Source organism: Cynara cardunculus (genome assembly GCF_001531365.2).
Source record: "Cynara cardunculus var. scolymus isolate 2C chromosome LG 7, CcrdV1, whole genome shotgun sequence".
Taxonomy (NCBI): Eukaryota; Viridiplantae; Streptophyta; class Magnoliopsida; order Asterales; family Asteraceae; genus Cynara; species Cynara cardunculus.
The window spans coordinates 7,181,427-7,201,982 of NC_037534.1; the positions used below are offsets into that span (position 1 = coordinate 7,181,427).

Sequence of the window (20,556 nt, forward strand, 5' to 3'; positions counted from 1 at the left end):
ATATATATATATATATATATATATGGGGGGTCTTCTTTTGAGAACCCATGAAATTGTGATAACCTTGGAAACTGGTGTATCGTGTGCTATTTCACGTGATTTTTTCTTGTCTATGGCTTGAATTTAGTATATTGATTAACATATATTTGTTTCACATATTCCGTTTCACAATATGAACACTTTTTATGTGTTTGTGAAACAATACAACTAAAAAGTTTCACATTCTGAAAGAAATACATATGAAACAAACGCATTTGAAACAAATATATGTTTATCAATATATTAAATCCAAGTCCATAGATGAAAAAAATCACGTGAAATAGCACACAATGCACCAGTTTTCAAGATTATCATAATTTATTGGGTTCTCAAATGATTAAGCCCCTATACACACACATAGGGTTGAGTTCTGGTGAGAAGGGAAATTATGATGAGAAGCATAAGAAGATCTCCACCCTTGGATCAATCCTAATTGAATGTCAACACCAATGAAGTACACCAGATCAATTCTCTTCTAAAACGCAATTCATGAGTGGGCATGAGATTAAAAGTGATCAAGGGTGGAGAACTCTTTTTACGCTTCTCAATATAACTTCCCTTCTCACACGATCTTTCCCCTACACATGCACACACATATATAGGGTTGGGTTTCGGTGAAAAAGGAAGTTATGATGGGAAGCGTAAGAAAAATTCTCCACCCTTGGATGTACATTAAGATGAGATGCACCAGATCAATCCCCGTATCAAGCGATTCATGGGTGGATTTGAGATTAAAGGTGATCAAGGGTTCAGATCCCTTTTCATGTTTTTCACTTTAACTCTTCTTCTCACACGATCATTGTGTGTGTGTCTCTCTCTCTCTCTCTATATATAATATATAGTAAGAGCATCTTCCACGGTTACTCCAAAATGAACATAAATGAGATTTTGTAGTTATGCTTTTTTATTTGCTCCAACAACTTTTAAAAATACAAAAAGTAGGAACGAGAGGGAAGATTTCTCTACAAATTTGGAGAACCCTCCAAAATTATTCCAAGACAAAAAGCCAGACTTCCAAAAGAAATGAGGAATAAATAATTTTTTATATTATTAAATAATTTAATAATATAATTGTTGTTAGAATCTTCAAAATATCAACCTCTTAGAACCAAATTTAATTTTTTAAGGAAATTTTAACTTTTATTTTAGAGAAATTATTGAGAAACTGCATAAATTCTTTAACCTCCCATTTCTACATAATGGTTCTTTAAAAGAAAGATTCAAATAGATTCTTAATATCGATCAAGAAAACACTGATCTAACAACGATGTTGATTTTTCCAGAGATTGTGATCTCCGGAGGCATGTCGATACCAAAGATATTAACAACATTGAATTCACAAAACCTTCTTTCACCAAGAGCTGGGAAGTATGTTATTCCACAAGTATGATATCAATGTAAATTGTAATTAATGGGGTTTTCCTTTTTTATCCATTGCTATTTTACGATTAAAAATGCAACTATATGTTGCACATCTTGTATAAATCATTTATTAATCTGTTATAACTATAGCATACCCTTTCGTTAAAATAGAAAAAACTAGAGAAAACTCCAAGTTTAGAGAATTCTTTTTTACTTGATCTGTGGAGGAGAAAATTAATTTTTATTAATTCTAACCACAAGGGTGGTGCCTGATTGGTTTGAGCTTGACTCCAAAAGTCAAAAGTACCAGGAGGCAGGAGGCCTTAGGTTCAAATCCAATAAGGGATAAAAATTCCTTTGTGGCCAGGTTCAAATGCAGTGACTCCAGACCATCTGTAAAACAGGTGGTCATCACGGAATTAGTCGGTTCGCATAACGGGTTGAATATCCAGGTTAATAAAAAAAATTAATTCCACCTATATGATTTAATCATTATCATTTTATGTAAATTCCTTTTAAAACGTGTATTGGGATGATATACTAATGGAATGTTGTAATAATATAATGAATGTTGAAATCTCTAAAGTAGAGAATATGTTGAAGTTAAATTTAATTATTTTTAGAGATTTTGATTTTTGATTTTTGATTTTTTATTTTAAAAAATCTATTAGAGACAATTAACGAGTAGTAACTCATGTCACAAGATGAAACTTCACACAAAGTTCTATTGCTATTCATGGGTGGCTCTGTTATTTCTTATATTATGTGAAGATTTGGTCAGTTGAGTTTGCTTTAGTTTTTTTATGTGAATTTTTGAGTTTTTCATGTGAAAATTCAATTGTTCATTTAAAGGGTTGATTTGTTTAATGTGAAAGTTCAATTGTTCATATAAAAGGTCGATTTTCTCGTTTAAAGGTTCGGTGTTTTACTGTAAAGATTCGACAAGATAAAAAAAAAAAAACTCATCCAAAAGCGCTAAAATAATCTCACCAAAATTAAACGGTCTCATATGGTCTTAAGGCTATATATAGACAAAAAATGGGTCCCAATTAAAAAATCAATGGCTCTATTCAACTATGATTTTCTATTGAAAGACCAGTTAGCAGAATCTGGACTGGATCCGTTGGGATTGGTTATGGGCTTGATTAAGATCCAATGTAGTTGCACAAACACAACCAAACCCTATAAATATGGTAATGATCAAAAATCTTACTCAATAAGAACGACACACGAATCATGAGTTTTACCGGGTAAATAAGGGGTTGTTTACCTAAATGTTTACCCGGTAAGCGCTTACTAATATGAGTCAACAATATAATTTATTTAGATGCGGAAGTTTTTAGTACATCAAAGCATATCGAATGCAACAATTTACTAGGTAAGCGCTTACTTGTGTAAGAGTCATCATCCTCACTTACCGGGTAAAACTCTTCATCCTTCTAATTGCTCTTATCCGGTAAGATTCTTGGCCCTTCTCATGTTCATCCGATAAGGAAATTTATGCATTAAGCACTTACCAAGTAAGTGTTTAATAAACGGCCCCTAAGTGCGACAATTCTTACCGCGGTTAACGCTTACCAGGTAAATTGTTGCATACAATGCCATTTTAGTGGACTAAATTCTTACTCAGTAAGTGATAGTCTTGAATTTTACGGGTAAGTGTTTGGTAAATAACCCTTAACAGAACTTATAGAATGAGAGTCGGGTCAGATACAATCGGATCTTCAATTTGAACCAAACCCCAAAGTTGTACAATAGCCAAAAAGAACCACAACACCTCTTGCCACACATCATCTTTGATAGAAGATGACCCACATGATCACTAAAACGTAGATGCATGTAGGAGAAATAAACTTCCCCAATAGACCTGTAAAAGGGTTTACATTTAGGAACGAAAAAGGATTCCATCACCCAAAGAGCTGAATAGCATCGGTTGTTATCTCCAACTATATCACCAAAAAGACATTAAAGCTGTTTACCAAACGCTTATTCAAGTAAGTGAACATCAAGTTACATTACCTTACCAGATGTATATGGTAAGGACCAAAAATCTTATCCGATAAGAGCGAAACAAAGACCAAGAGTCTTACCCAGTAAGTGAGGACGACGACTCTTACCAAAGTAAGTGCTTACCAGGTAAATTGTTGTGTACAATACCGTTTTGGTGGACTAAAACTTACCCAGTAAGTAAATAATAATATTGAATTTACCGGTAAGCATTTGGTAAACGACCCTAAATATGGTGGACTCATCAACATTAAAAAAATTCAACTCTAATCACACCAAATTTGTGGACCTCACATTAAAATAACATATTTTATTTTTTATTATGTTTAATAACAATAATTATAATTTATAATAAATATTATAATAATAAATAATTAGTAATCAATTCATCTCACGAAAGACCTCTTAAAAGTAAATATTTGTGATATTTATTAAATAAAAAATAGGTATTCAATGGATTAATGGATGATGGGTGAGGACCACCTTTTTGGTGTCCCAAACCAGGGCATATTTGCCGTCCAAATGAAGCGACCGGCAAAATGAAATTGGCGTCCCATTGGAGTAGTTAAAACGGCAATTTGCCGTCCAAACGGTGATGCTCTTAACGGTTGACAGCATTCCTCCGGTGGCGGTCGGCACCACCAAAATCTCCGGCTTACCGTCTGCTTTTGCAGGGTTAGTGGCAACGAGTTCGCTACGATCCAACACCTTCTCAAGATCCTCCTCGCTGATGACGGACTGAATTTTTTTGTCTTGGGTATCTTCTTCATCTCGAAGCATAGCCAGCATGTCCTCTTCCTGAAAATAACAAACAAAGCCCCTTTCAATCCTTAAGGTAGCAAGTCACAAAGAGCCACCAAAAAGGGTCAATGGTCAAAACAGTATCAGGGTTATCGGTACATCCCAACATTATTGGAGATCAGGGTTCAGATTTGACTATGGTGAGAAGTGACTTTGAGTTTTGCATATATAAATATGGGTTGGGTTAAGATGAGAATGAAAGTCATGGGATTCCACCTTTGGAGCAATTCTTATCAAAGATTAACACTAATAAAATGCACCAATATGCAACCGTAGATCAATTCATAAGGTGTGGATGAGATTAAAATTGATCAAAGGTCCAGATCACTTATCAAGTTAACTTCTATTTTCACACGTCATGCAAATATTATATAATTTAAAATAGAGAGCTAGCTAGGTGTAAGGAGATAAGAGAATCCTAAAAGTGTGGACCCAAAGACCACTTTTTCTGAAGAATTCACCTAATGCATTCAGCAGAGTTCGAAAGTGGTGGGTTTGAATCATGGCAACATCCACCTATTAATTCCTTCTTTTCTAAACATTGATATGAAAGAAACAGTTGCTCCAATTCTCGTTCTCCAAATGGGCAAAAATATTTTAACCAAAAGAATGTTAAGCTCGTGCAACAATTAAAAAATGATATAAAATCTAAATTATACTTTACCTCATAAAAATAGAAGGCATCAAAGACTTAATAGGGATGAGATGTATGCGGACCTGACTTCTACTCCAAAGGGTAGATTGGCTGTTTCCGTGAAGACCCACACCTTGTGCAAAAGTGTGAGTGAAAAGAAAATAAAAACTAAAATTAATGTGTCGTTTACCAAACACTTACATGAAGTCACATTACCTCAACGGGTGAATATGGTAAGGGTCAAGAATCTTACCCGGTAAGAGCGAGACAAGAACCCTGAGTCTTACCGGATAAGTGAGGGTGATGATTTTTACCACAGTAAGCGCTTACCGGGTAAATTGTTGCATACGATGTCGTTTTGGTGGACTAAAAATCTTATCTGGTAAGTAAATAATAGTGCTAAATTTTATCATCATTATTGGTAAACCAAAGAAAAAAGACACATACCCAGCAAGAAATGAGTGATTTTTAGACAAAAAAATTTGCAGAGTGCAATGGTCTATTACAAAAAGTAGCATACATTTTGCATTTTCCACAAGAAATGGTCTTTTACAAAAAGCCCCATTTGGTCTGCAAGAATCCCATTAAGACCATTTTGGCACAGCTCAGCCAGCTGATTTTCAGCTCTCTCTTCTATACTGAGATTAAGATCTTCAGAGGAAATGCCTTCTTGAGACCTTGTAAGCACGGCTGCAACAGCTCTCTTGGCTTTCCGCTGTGTCTGTGTGAGAAGCTTATCAAGTTCAGTAAATTGTATTTCACTCAAAGTGGGTGTTTATTTCTGTAGGCTTTCTTCTTGTACAATTCCTTGATGTTCAAGTTTCTGTTCCCCCTCTGCCATTGCAGTTGAGATGACAGAAGCATCTCCATTTTTCGCTTCAAGAACGACTCTCTCGTCCGACTCCATGCCATTTTTTTCCATCGTAGACGTCGTTTGAAATCGAACCCTGCACAGATGAGATATTCCAGCACGTTTCGCGGCCCTCAAACACTGCACCACAACCCTTATGGTTTTGTCAAGTGTATCTTGTTGGTCATAAATGTGAATGTATGTTGTATACCCTTGATTGAGTGATTTCTAGCTTGTGAATGACAGGTAGTCCCTTAACATGTTAAATGTGAGATTTTGAACAAGACCCCCGAAGTTTTGGGGCCCAAATTTACATGTGATCAGGGTCTTTTATTGACATGTGTAAAACTATAACCGAAATTATTTAGGTGCAAACCATTAATTGTTTAGTTTTAGGTTCAAATCATTAATGGTTTAGGTTTAGGTTTAGTTTCAGATTGTTAATCGTTTTAGGTTTAGTCCATTTTTGTTCTCAACATATATTCTCTTTTATCTTATTTATGCAATGTAATCAAAAGTTTTAAATGTACCATGTCCTCCAAAAAAATTGGAACGTCCCTGATGAATGACCCAAGAAAATGCAACCAAAATCATTGCTACATGTTTTGTCTCCTCTTTACCCTTCACAAGGATCATTATAAAAGAGTGAGAATTGATTTTGGTCCACAAGATTTGTCCATTTCGTAACTATTGATATTTCAACATTTTTATTAAACTAAAGGGTCGTTTATCAAATGCTTACCAAAGTAAGCGTTTATCAAATTATATTACATTATCGGATGAATATGGTAAGAACCAAGAATCTTACCCGGTAAGAGCAAGATAAGGACCAAGAGTCTTACCCGGTAAGTGAGGGCAACGACTCTTACCACGGTAAGTGCTTACCGGGTAAATTGTTGCATACGATGCCGTTTTGATGGACTAAAATCTTACCGTTTATCATGAATTATTAAAAGTTCTTTCATTAATCTCTATTTCAATTGCTCTAGAACTCTCGCTCTCGATCTCTTGATTCTTTGCTCTTTGTGTAAATCGAACACATTTGTGGAGTCGTTTAAATATGTTGGATTTTAAATATATTGGATTTCAAACTGTGATACAATTTTTTTTCATCGATAGACTGTAATTGGAACCATAACTCTTATTTATTCAAATTGTATTAATATGTAAAGACCAAGTGTAACTTATATCATCGTTAAATCTTCTCTAATAAAACCAGTGAAACTTCAAAATTGTTAAAATCCACGGCTCTCGCCGCATTGCGCGGGTAAACAACTAGTATTCTTCATCATTCATCTTCCACCAACTCTATTGCCTCCACATGAAGTTTATCTTTGTATTATAATACAACAAATTTCTTGTTATTAACCGAGAAAAGTCTTTCCTTTTGAAAATAAAAAAATTATCAATCATATGAGACAATCCAACTTATATCTATATTTAGGATTCTATGTAAACATGATATGGTAGATAATGTTAATTTAAAAGTAAACATTGGGAATACTTGGAAAAAACGGTTTTATATGAATCATTAATATTTTTTAAATTCACTGTTATTTCTGATGATAAAAACAATAAATTGAATTTTTTTTATTCGTACTTATCGAGGACCCCTTTTCATATCTCGCCCAGGATCTATAAAATGTCAGGAATGGGCATGTGTCCTAGTTTATACCTGAACTAATCCCGGTAAATTGTGAGTGCAAGAAATCAGTCCCGATAAACTCATTGGCCACAAGTGTTGCATAAGCTTGGAATCATACCCTGACTAGATGAGATATCCATCACATCCTCCAGGAACTCAACTAATACGCCACAACCCTTGTGGTGCACTTAGGAGTAAGATGGGGCAAGTGGTTGAGAAGGTGCTCATTTTACCTCAAACACTGTATATCTTATTTGTATCTGTATGGTTTTTGGTTTGTATATTTTTATAGTTAAACGGCATTATACAGTTTGGTTTTTGTTCTGTATTACACAAACCATAGTTCAAACCGCACCACATATTATTTTTTAATAATTAATTTTTATCTATATATATATATATATATATATATATATAAAATTAGGTTCGAACCCGTATATTACACGGGGTATTTTACAAGAATTAAATGAAAGCAGTATGCATTTTATAAAGAATCTATAATAACATGAGTAAATATTAATTATATTGTTATTATTATTCATATATTCAGTACTAAATTATGATAGTTTATATTTTAAGATAATAATGTTTGTTCTTTGTCAGGTTTTTTTTATGACGAATCATAAGCAAGAGGAAACAATTAGCGATTAATTTCAATGAAAGTGAGAAGGTGAAGCCTTTCTTTGCTTACTGCAATCTACTCGACCCACATTTCTTCGTAAAATACTTAACCAAACTAGCTGTCTCCAATACTATTTTTACTAGGGGTGTTCGCGGTTTGGTTTGGACAGTTTAACCCCTTAGACCACAAATCAAACCGTAATGGCAATTTGTAAAAATTTTAAACCAAGCGGTTTGATATCAAGTGTCCAGACCGGTCAAACCAGACCACGAAAAGGCGGTCTGGTCTGACCGGTTTAAGCGGTTTGGGCCTTTAATGAACTTTAAATATTAAACTTAAAAAAAACATATATAATTTATAATTGTAGATTAAATATTCATTTTGATTATGTTGGATATTAACCTTTATGTTAGGCTTAAAGATATATTTGGGTCATAGTGCATAAGTTAAAAAAGTTGGGTTTACTAATACTAAAATTATATATATATGAGCCTAATCAAATGAGAACTGAATAGTTTGTGGTAACTGTGAGGTCCAATCTCAACCACAAATCAACAGATAAATTAGAAAATTAATAATTATGGTAGTTTGAGTTAAAATTATAATTAGAAGGCATGTTAGGTATTTTTAAAAAACTCTTATCTCTTCTCTCCTCTCTCATCTCTCATCTCTCCGACCTCCAATCTGCGGCCTCCGGTGAAATAGGTATAACAGTATATCACAATGGGTATCACATTGTGTATCTGTGTTTTTAAGGTTTGAGTTGGTATCATAGTTGGTATCACAATGTATATCACATTGTGTATCTTTGTGATTACTTGGTACCTGCCGGATTAATGTTCACCGGATGCCAGAGATTGGAGGTCGAAGAGAGGAGAAATGAGAGAGGGGAGAGGAATTTTTAAAAAATACTTAAAATGCTCACTAATTATAATTTTAACTCAAACTACCATAATTATTAATTTCCTAATTTATCCGTTAATTTGTGGTTGAGATTGAATCTCACAGTTACCACAAACTAATCAGTTCTCCCTATATATATATTTGGCGGTCGGTGTGGTCCAAACCGCCCAAAAAAGGTTCCAGATCGCAGACCGAACCGGATCGGCCGGTTTTGCTATTTTTCAAACCAAACCAAACTGTCAGACCACTCAAACCATCAAAAACAGTCCAGTTTGACTTGGTTCGACACGTTTGAACGGTCCAATGATTTTTTTGAACACCCTAATTTTTACCCAAAGCTTTGATCAAGGGATGAGAGTAAAAGGGGAATTTGAATATCGGGAGGCATTTGAAGATGCTTGGATCAACAAAGCGAGATGATTTGAATATGAGGAGACATTTCAAGGGGAGAAGGGCGGGCGCACGAAACGGGGTTTGCGTTAGGATTACAATGGAATTGAATTTGTGGATTACAGATAAGGATCCACGTGAGATATAGATAGAGAGGCAGTGTGCTTTAATAATTTATACCAAAGTAATAAAACTTGTAAACTTACAAATTAAGTAATTTCGCTTTAATTAATAATATATAATGCTTAAAATGTAGTTTTTAAGAGTTTTAATCAAATGTTTTATAATACAGTAAAGATAAATTAAGGGGGTGTTCGGGATTGCTTATTTAAAACAACTTATGTTTTTCTACAATTGTACTTATTAGTTTATTATATGTCAGAAGGGTTTAACTTCTTCAAAAACTCCTTATCACCGGTTTGACATCAGTATAAGTTGTTTATCCAAACACTCAAAAATGCTTATTACCGATGTTATACCGAAATAAATCAATAAATTATTTTTATAAGCAATCTAAAACACCCTAAAGTTAAACATATTTTCCAGATACACCATATATTTATTGATTTATTGGTGAATTTTTTTTTGTGCTACTTATTTTCTCTCGAGTGAATTTACATTTTTAGTCCTTGTGATTTACTCAATATTGTAGATTATATCTCTAAAATGAAATAATTACATAAAGTGTTTATATGGTACGTATTTTATTACCGAATTGGTCCCTCACACTAACAAATATAAACTTTTTTGATAAATGAGGAGCATTTTGATCATTTTACCGTTATCTTTAATTTTCTATTAAAACATTTGATGTTAAAATTATTTAATCTCACACTATGAACTAAAATACTGATAAATTGAACAAAAAATGTCAATGAAGGTGGAAAAAATCTTGATAAACGATCACAACAGAAAGTTGGTGGAAGAGTTTTAATTTTTTTTAATAATAAATTAAGTAAATTGGTAAATGACTAAAGGGTCGTTTACTAAATACTTACTTGGTAAGTGTTTACCAGATAAATTTCCTTATCAGATAAACATGAGGGCCAAGAATCTTACCGGGTAAGAGAGATGAGAATGATGGAGAGTCTTACCCGGTAAGTGAGGATGACGACTCTTACTCAGGTAAGCGCTTACCCAGTAAATTGTTGCATTCGATATGTTTTAATGTACTAAAATCTTACGCATCAAAATAAATCATAGTGTTGACTCGTATCGGTAAGCGCTTACCGGGTAAGCAATTGGGTAAACGGCCCCTAAAATGGCTTCCAAGTTAATTGGATTAACATAACATTAAACATCGTTAGGGTGGTGGACCAATACGGTAATAAAATGCATTTGACATAAAAAAATTTCATAATGATTTTCAAGGTTCTAAATGGTGTGAGGCGTGACATGTCGACGAGATCACATATCAAGCCTAAGGAGTCACGACAAGATCGTGACGTGACTTATGACGGCAATTTATATCATATAAATTATTGTACATATAAACATATGTTTTCTACTATTACCCAATTAGTCAGTAATACTAAATAATTTAAGTTAGGTTATACATTGAAAACTAACAAATAAAACATTAAAAAAATAAAAAAAATAAAACATTGTGTTACAAAAATCGTGTATCGGGTCATGACGTACAACATGATTAATGTGGTGTGAGACACAAGTCTTAAGCCATGACAGCTGTTGTGGCAAGCGCTTTTGAACGGTGACGATTTTATAGTAAGGACCCAATCCATAATATGATGTAAAATACAGGGACTAAAAATGTAATTCACTCTTTTTATTTTGTTTTTGAATTTTGAAAGAGAGAATAACATGGGCACGTTTGACGGTCAGCGGCAGGCAAAAGGAGGGGAAAAACTCGTGTGTAACGCCTGACCTCCGTGTAGTGAACTCCGCCCCCCCCCCCCCAAAAAGAGTACACCTGTCGCCTTCTCATTGGTTATTCTTTCTCACTTTCACGCGTTCTCCATTTATATAAACCCCCTCGAATCCGCTTCTTTTCCTTCTCCTTCGCTCAAAGAGAATCACACACACACAAACACCTAGATACACACACTAGCTTCTGCTCGCCCTATCAATCGAGGTATTTTCCGATGGCTTTTTGCTTCCTGAAATACTAGGTTTCATTTTGAATCTGCGTACTCAACAATCCGTGTTAACGGATTGTATGGATTGTATTTTGTGATGTTTTGATTCCGTTAATCGTGCTTTTTTGTTCTTTTTTTCTGAATCTGTTAGTTTTTGATTGATGTAGCTGTATGGAACAGTGATTTTGCTATCGTAAGCTGTTAAGATCTGTGAATCTCGGGTTTAGGATCTGTAACTGTTGAATGAGCTTAAAGACTATGTGATTATCTGGTTTTGTTTAATGATTTCATAACAAACGTGATAAAGAGTATGTTGACACTTGTATGAACAAAGAAAGGGAACAAGCTGTGGAGCTAGAAAGTACCTGGTGTGAAATTGGCCCATTGTGCATCGATTACTTGTACCGTACAAGCTGTGCACAAATTTGACTAAATGCATCTAGCGGCTAGGGCAATAGCTTTATTCATCATATATGAATCTTATCTGAACATACAGGTAGGCTAAAAAAATCCGGTTGTTTTCTATAATCCCCATTTTGAAGATTAAGTTTCTGTTTGTTGTACTGTGAATTCATTAAACATGTCAATGAAACAAATTTGGAATTTACGTAGTTCGTACAAGTTGATCTAGAGAAGCACACAGGTTTCATCTTGGTTAGTTGTTGATTTTGGTCAAATGGTAGCTCGAATTTGTTCATCTAGATCTGCCTTTATATGTCGATTTGCTTGCTGGATTTTTTACAGCAACTGATATGATGCCTTTTGCATATTCAGGGATATACCAATCAATAGAATGGCATCAGCTGAAGCTTCCCGTGAAGAAAATGTGTACATGGCCAAGCTAGCAGAGCAGGCTGAAAGGTACGAAGAAATGGTTGAGTTTATGGAGAAGGTTGCAAAGACTGTGGATGTTGAGGAGTTGACGGTGGAGGAAAGAAATCTTCTTTCCGTGGCTTACAAGAACGTGATTGGAGCTAGGAGGGCATCATGGAGGATCATATCTTCCATCGAGCAGAAGGAAGAGAGCCGTGGGAATGAAGATCATGTTAAGCTGATCAAGGACTACAGGGGTTCGATCGAGACTGAGCTAAGCAAAATTTGTGATGGTATCTTGGGCCTTCTGGAGTCGCATCTTATTCCCTCTGCCTCAACTGCGGAGTCAAAGATCTTTTACTTGAAGATGAAAGGTGATTACTATCGATACCTGGCTGAATTTAAGACAGGAGCTGATAGGAAGGAAGCTGCTGAAAGCACTTTATTAGCTTACAAATCTGCTCAGGTGGGTAAACATTGTTCATATCTATATGCTAATCTTGCTACTTTTTTGGTCCATTGCTTACCCTGACTTGTAACTATGGTATTTGTTATAGGACATTGCTCTATCTGACTTGGCTCCCACCCACCCAATACGGCTAGGACTTGCACTTAACTTCTCAGTGTTCTATTACGAGATTCTCAATTCACCTGACCGTGCTTGCAACCTTGCCAAGCAGGTAAAGTTTATTTACCATCCAGCATAGGGAACTCTTAATGTCATGGCTTGTTTTTTAATTGATTTCTAGTTTGCTTGTGCAAATCTTTTGGCAATTCATTTGAATAATGAGCATCTACTGAAAGCATTTCATTTTCTTCTGTGGGATGTCAGGGCTTAGATAGTTAGATTCATCTATAAAGGACAATCAGAGATATCACAAGTGCAATGAAGCTGTTCTATTTTTTCATTAAGTGATATGACCAATTACAACATATCTCAGTATTGCCCTTTCTGAGTAATTATTTTTTCAGCAACAAACAGCAAAATTGATGTTTTATTCTGACATGGGTATAGCCATGATAGCTATAGTGATCAAAACATCTCATATCAATTTCAAGCTCCCAATGGTGTTGATATGCTTTCAGTTTTACGGCCAAAAAGACTATTAGGTCAAGTAGAAATCGTTTTTTACTATCAAATATCAATTACTGCCTATTTGAGCAAGGTCTCACCGTGCTTTTGCCAATTCAGCTACACGCACCGTCTATTATGTTGTGTTTGTATGCATACAGCTGTGCACTTGAACACGAAAGACTAATTAGACGATGTTTGTTTTACCCGGAGTTGGTTGTAAAACAAGTTTACATTACAGAATGTAGGGTAAGGTAAATTGTTATCGTAAATGAACACTGGTGTGTTTCCATGGCAGGCTTTTGATGAAGCTATTGCTGAGTTGGATACATTAGGTGAGGATTCATACAAGGACAGCACACTGATCATGCAACTTCTGCGTGACAACCTCACTTTGTGGACATCTGATATTGCGGTCAGTCTCTACTTTTTTTCTACTGATGGCATAATCTTTTTTAAGTATATACTATTTATATGCAAATATTCTCTTCTTTTCTAAATTTGGACCCATGACTCTATGGACCTGTAACCCAGGTACCGTTGTGCCTACCAACACATAATCTTACGAACCTCTTTCCCATAAAAATTGCAAAGCTTGACAAAATGTCGAAAATACCCTTGAATAACGACAAAAGAATTAGTCACATTAGGAAATGTTCCAACATATTCTTCAAAATTTCTCTAAAATGAAGAATCAAAATCAAAATCTCGGAAAAGAACATACATTTAATTTCAAGGAATTTTTATCGGTTAGAATATAGAAAGTCATTAAGGGGTTGTTTGCTTACCTCTTAATAGTTTCAGTAAGAGGTGAATCTTGTTTGGCAAAAAAAAAAGTCTGTCTCTTAATGGTTCTAGAACCCTCTGAGTGAATTTGTATCCTGGATCTCCCTTAACCATTAAGAGTCATAATCTCATTGTACACAATTACCAAACAATTATATTTTATTTTGCACTATATCATGAGAGCCTTTTAATCATTCTGCACCAAACCATTCAGTAATTGACAAACAACCCCGGTGGATTTTACCCCCCTCTCTCTCTCTCCTACTTTTCTCCATTTTTGGAAAATATGCTGAGAGATCTTTTCAAAAGTTTCTCGTTTTCCAAGGTCCACCTTACTTTTTGTTTTCTTCCATATCTTTTTTGAAAACACTTTTTTGAAAAAGAGGAGTTTTTATAGAAACAATTGTTCTACTCTTTTATATATATATATATATATATATATATTGTGTGTTTGGTTTGGTTAGTTTCTTACATAGTTGATAATTACAGGACGAGGGTGGGGACGAGATCAAGGAATCGTCAAAAGCGGAGGAAAGCCAGTGATGTTAGGAAAGGAAGGAAGGAAAATAGTGTTTGTGTACCCTTTTTTATAGGTCTTTGTATTCGGAATGATTTCCGATAGATTGAATGCTTGCTTGCTTTATGGGTTTGCCAATTGTTGTTTGGGAGTTGGTCTTTTCCTTTAATCAAATGCTGCTGGATTTTTAGCCACTCCCCCTTTCTCAACTTATTTCCTTCAACTACCTGTTCTAAAATATCGAATGTTTGGTTTTATACCCAATAAATATTTGAGTTTTCCCCCCCTTTATGTTATATATCATCTGTTCCTTTTTTTTGTTTGCCTACAACATTCATCAAATGCCCCTTTTTTTAAATATTATCATAAAATAGCCACTAAATCTCTGCTAGAATCCGTACGGATCGGCCTCTCATCTTTTTAAAATCAAGTTGACGATGACATTTTAGGGTCTTGTGTCCTTGTCCCTGTCCCCAAAAGGAAGGTTGAGTTTGGTTTTACGTTAATCATGTGGATGTATATGCTTTAGGTTGATTTACTGGTTATTTCGTAATAATTTGTAAGAAAAAGTTATTTGAAGAATTTTTGAGCCAAAAATTGTTAATGGTTAGGTGATTTTCCTTTAACTAAATGCTTATTTTAGTAAACCAAACAGTTAAATTAAATCAATGCATTGGTTTTTGTGTAAACCGTGGGGTGTGCAAGCTAGCGTGTGTGTAACTCGATTAATCCCAGGGATCTTGGAGACAGTCAGAAAAATCTCAAGTAGCTTTGCATAATTTGAACCCAAAGTTTTATTGCTAGTTGAGCTAGCCCGAGAAGATTAGTTCAACTAATGAATTGTTTGTCCAAATTTTCTTAAATAATAGTGTTGTTTTAATACTTCATTGGAACAAAATTATTATTTAATTACAATTTTATGTATAATAATGGTTTAAAGCTAAGGTCGTTCTAACATTATCAAGATTTATGGTAAGAGTTGAACCAAATATGTTTTTTTATGTTAATCTGGATATCCAACCTGTTATGTGAGTCGACTCATCCCAAGGCAATCACCTGCTTTGCGAGTAGCCCGAAGTCACCGCATTTTGTCCTCTGTGGCCACAAGGGGATTTTTAATTCCCTTTTGGATTTGAACCTTGGATCTTTAGACACTTTTGACCTTTAAAGCTCAAGCTCAAACCAATCTGACACCTCCCTTATGGTTCAAATATATTCTAAACAGCACCTAAAGAGTTTAATTTAAAAAATATTTTTAATGGGTTTTTTAGTGTAGGGTTAAAGTTGAAAAAACATTGTATTATAAAATGACAACATGCATTAAGAATTTAAAATGTAACAAAATTCACTTAGTTTTTATTTCATGTAGTGAATATTTGTTTAATTGACTTATCAAAGTTTCTTATTTTTATATCCCATTTAACCATTGCACTGTTTGTTTGTTTTTTATTAACCTGGATATCCAACCCGCTATGCGAGCCGATTAATCTCAGGATAACCACCTGCTTTACAGATAGCCCGTAGTTGTTAAGGACCATAGGCTCTGGTTCCTCTGGTCGAACTTGCCTCTAGTAGAGGTCTGGTTCCTTGCTTGTGATTACTAAGACTTGCCTCTGGTTGGTAAGTGTAACACTCCCAAACACCTTATTTGCATATAACATATATTTCATTTCATAGAAACATACTTTACATCACAATGTCACACTAGTACAAGGATTCTTATATGTACAAAATCTACATATGAAAATTTTCAAATAAATCTTGTACTAACACATGAAATACAACATGTATCATTCAAAATAAGCCATCAAAAGCAGATCTTCAAAAGCTGATTACAGGTTAGGAAAATAATCACATTTTCCCTTTCCCCTTATTATCCCTAGACCCCGTCATTCTTGCACCACATATTTAAAAGACAGAAAATGAGGGTTAGACCAGAAAGGTCTAGTGAGTAAATTCCTTCATTGCAAATGCAGGATGATGAACACCAAAATATGATAAAGTAACTTTGCTTAGAAATATTTTGCAATACAAACAAATGATGCAGTTCACAATAACATGTAAAATAGGACATACCCAAGAACCTCAGTTCTATAAAATACCTCTGCTTAAAGATCCAACGTTCCCAATATGAAACAAATATTATAACCAAAACTTTTTGAATCATCAGACCATTCCTTTGTAAACATTAATAGAAAAGATTTTAAGGCAATGTTTGCCTGTTATGACAAACCATTTTTCTCTTCTCAATAACATATAAATTATTATTTCTATTAGAAATAATATCTTTAATTCATCAGGTCACAAAGAAATGATGACACAAAGTTATTAAATCCAATTAGTAGCAATAATAAGAGTAATAATATTATCCACATATGACAATGTCACCCTTATTCCAAGTACACCTCTCCTTAATATGTCACACTTATTCTTCCATCAAAACAGGGCCACTTATCAGAACAGACATAAGTCACCACGTCTGAAAGTACCCATTTCCAGTTCCAAGCCAGAACAGACAAAAGTCACCACGTATGGGGGAACTACTACTTAAAACAAGTTTCATACCAAAACAGACTTACGTCACCACGCTTGGTAGAAACAGTTCACAAAATACAATTTCATACCAAAACAGACTTACGTCACCACGCTTGGTAGGAAACAGTTCCCAAATATACTAATATACTCTCCGACAAGTTTGCTCTCGTTTTGTGCCTAAAAGCGAAAATGTTATCTTGAGTCTTATCCCATGTTGAATTTCATGCAACCCAGACATACAGTCAAAATATCAATTCGGAAAATAATCTCTTACCCGATTCTCAAGTAACCCGGTTCATGATCGACCCAACACTTTTCTGGTTCTTTACTTTTCGCTAACAATGAGAAATAATATTATAGAAATCAAGACAATTGTTTTTACATTTTGCTTAAAGAACACCATTTTCATAAGGTTTTATAATTTGCATGCGGTCTTCTCCAATATGGGCCGGAAGTGCAAAGCGAGGCGTGTATATAAGGAAGATGGAGGGAAAGGTGAGCACGATCTTACTTGAATAGGATCTGTTCTACAGACCTTTGTATCAGGGATGGACCCAAGAATTTTTTGATACAGTTGCACCTTATAGAATAAAACGGTTGCACCTTTCACGAACTTATTTTTTTTTTATCTTACCACGGAGGAACAATACGGTGGCACGTGCCACCTAACCACCCCTCTAGGTCCGTCTATGCTCTGTATTCTTGATTCCTAAGAAGACAGAAACCCATGTCGTGGTTGATGAACAGAGCGTGATTAACAGAGCTCATGGTCTAGGCCATGGCTTAGTAGAGGATTTTGCCAGCCCATCTGATGGGTCCTCGCATGGTTCCATGGTGGTTGTCTGATAGACAAATCTTTCTTTTAAAATGGGTTCTAGAGATAGCAGTAAAAGTATCAGATTTAGGCGACGTTTGTTTTTTAAGAGATGCCGAAGTCAGAAGTGTGATTTCACTTCTGATTTATAAGTGGTGGTGCTAAAGTCTGAAATCTAAAGTTTGTTTTTACGTCTGAAATCTGAAATCTGAATCAGTCAGACCATTTGTTTTTGAAACTGACAAATGTCTGAAATCTGAAATATGAGTCAGTTCATTTTAACTATATAAGTTCATGAGGTTGGTGAAAGGAGGCCGTTGATATGAGGCTAAATGTCGATAACATAGAGATTCTTGAAATCTTTTTCCAATTTTTCCCGTGATATATAAAAACAACTCTCCATCGTCAGGATTACGTGCTGTTTGATCCATTTATAAACGGGGTTGCATGATAGACACCGAGATATGAGGCTAGATGTCGATAACATGCCTTATGAAACTCGCTATTGAATGACTTTCTAGGCTAATGCTGTTAACCAAGGTTCATCCTTTAGTGCAATTTAACTTAAATGTCAGGGGCCGTTCACCAAACACTTACCCGGGTAAGTGCTTACCAAGTCATGTTACCTCACCGGATGAAAATGGTAAGGATTAAGAATCTTACCCGGTAAGAGCAAGACAAGGACCATGAATCTTACCCGGTAAGTGAAGACGACGACTCTTACCACGGTAAGCATTTACCAGGTAAATTGTTGTATACAATATTGTTTTGGTGGACTAAAATCTTACCCGCTAAGTAAATAATAGTGTTAAATTTTACCGGTAAGCACTTATCAGGTAAGTGTTTGATAAACGGCCACTTATCAGATAAAACTCTTGGTCCTTATCTCGCTCTTACTGGGTAAGATTCTTGATCCTTACCATATTCATCCGGTAAGGTAATGTGACTTGGTGTTCACTTATCCGAGTAAGCGTTTGGTAAACGGCCCCTTAGTCTACATATACATGTTTTAGCGCAACTATAATGTTTTAGGCTTTTACTCGTTTAGCCGATTTGGTGATTCTTGATCTTGGCTTTCGAAAATTGTTAGAAGAATGATTATTTCTAAACAAATTTCATATATTGCTTTGTCATTTTAAGACATCTGTTAGTTTTTTAATATAAAATATATGGTTTGAACTTTTATATTTCGTTTTATTTATTACACTTCCAGTTTATCTATAGTCTTGTTACAATTGTAACACGCCTCCAAAAGAATTGAAATAATAATCTGTAGTTATATCATTTTTTTTTATTAATCTGGATATCCAACCCACTATGCACGCCGACTAATCCCAGGACGACCACCTGCTTTGCAGATAGCTCGGAGTCACTGCATATGATAATCTTGGTAGTTATATAAATTTTCGACAACAAGTATACAGATCCTGCAAAAAGAAAAAAATAGTTGTGCTATGTAAAACACGTCTTTCTCACCTTAACTCCTATTCTCACATAATCCTTCGTGTAGAGCACAAATGGGTCTAAGGGGCCGTTTACTAAACGCTTACCGGATAAATTTCCTTATCGGATGAACATGAGAAGGGCTAAGAATCTTACCGGGTAAGAGCAATAAAAAGGATAGATAGTCTTACCCTGTAAGTAACGATAGCGACTCTTACCCCGGCAAGTACTTACCCAGTAACTTGTTGCATTCGATATGCTTTGATGTACTAAAATCTTACGTATCAAAATAAATTATAATGTTGAATCCTATCGGTAATTACTTACAGGGTAAACATTTAGGTAAACGGCCCCTAACTACAGTATTTTAACCTAGATGGTTATTTTGATATGATAATCTTGGTATTTTACTGCTGTTATTCTATTCACGCTTAAATCTTAATTCGATAGTGTCCTATATTGTTTCTAATTGCTGCTAATTGTTGTTACCGGGTGTGGATCATCGTGGTCTGGTATTTGGTTAAATTTGTTATATATATATTTTATATTTTTACCTCTGCTCCCATTAGAGTAGAGGTTAGGTCTGCATACATCATAGCCTTCGAACCTGACCTCCAGGTGGGATGTATTGGGGTCGTTTGGTTGGGTTTGGCTTGTCTTCGTAATTGATTGAATGAAGCATTTTCATGAAATTAATCAAACAAAAGAGAAAACGATCATATAAGACCAAAGGATATAGAAAAAAGAGTGTGGCATACAAGAGTATGCATTCTTCACGTCCGACCCAACTCGAAAGCGAATCTTTTCTTTAGGTATGCATTCTTGAATCGGGTTTATTTTCGAATCGATTTTAGTTCAAATTTGGATGCGACCATGAAGTTTGTTGTCGTTGATGATGTGTTCATTGGGGCTTTTTTTCAGCTATTTTAGTGGATTCTATTGATTTTGGCTACGTGAATGGAAAAAAAAGGGATAGCCATTTTTTTAAATATACAGTGAAGGTTCAAAATAAGAAGGCTAAATATCGTGAAAAAGTAAGAAGGGAAGGTTCATATGTGAATCGTTGAAAAAATCCACTTAAAGATGCAAATGTGAACCCATATAAATAACTCTGTATCGTCGGTTTCCATATGCATCTTCAAATAGATTTTTTCGAAATCTTTTTCAAGATTTAAGTAATTACTGATAATTTTGTGGGTTTCCTTCTTAATAAGTTCAAATTCATTG

At 34.9% G+C, this 20,556-nt stretch overlaps 2 protein-coding genes across 3 annotated transcripts in view; both read left to right on the plus strand.

Moving 5' to 3' along the window:
• Positions 1–1,429, plus strand: part of LOC112515949 (protein LIKE COV 3-like) — a 6,726-nt gene extending 5,297 nt beyond the window's left edge. The window contains exon 6 of the mRNA XM_025122933.1: positions 1,323–1,429. Within this exon, the coding sequence (XP_024978701.1) occupies positions 1,323–1,429 (107 nt within the window). The remainder of the gene's footprint in view (positions 1–1,322) is intronic.
• Positions 1,430–11,262: 9,833 nt separating this feature from the next.
• LOC112515465 (14-3-3-like protein) lies at positions 11,263–14,821 on the plus strand. Of its 2 annotated transcripts, none has more exons than XM_025122306.1 (5): positions 11,263–11,345; positions 12,124–12,628; positions 12,720–12,842; positions 13,533–13,649; positions 14,510–14,821. In XM_025122306.1, exons 2-5 carry the CDS (start codon positions 12,143–12,145, stop codon positions 14,561–14,563), a joined length of 780 nt encoding a protein of 259 aa, XP_024978074.1. In that variant the 5' UTR covers positions 11,263–11,345; positions 12,124–12,142; the 3' UTR covers positions 14,564–14,821. The 2 variants fall into 2 exon arrangements, with proteins under 2 accessions (XP_024978074.1, XP_024978075.1); XM_025122307.1 differs by lacking the exon at positions 11,263–11,345 and adding an exon at positions 11,982–12,003.
• Positions 14,822–20,556: the final 5,735 nt, after the last annotated feature.

Bases quoted from the DNA above. Each gene is read 5' to 3' on its own strand.
- LOC112515465 (XM_025122306.1), top strand. From the start codon at position 12,143: ATGGCATCAGCTGAAGCTTCCCGTGAAGAAAATGTGTACATGGCCAAG. The intron at 12,629-12,719 runs GTGGGTAAACAT...TATTTGTTATAG, and splicing joins TAGCTTACAAATCTGCTCAG to GACATTGCTCTATCTGACTT. The intron at 12,843-13,532 runs GTAAAGTTTATT...TTTCCATGGCAG, and splicing joins CTTGCAACCTTGCCAAGCAG to GCTTTTGATGAAGCTATTGC.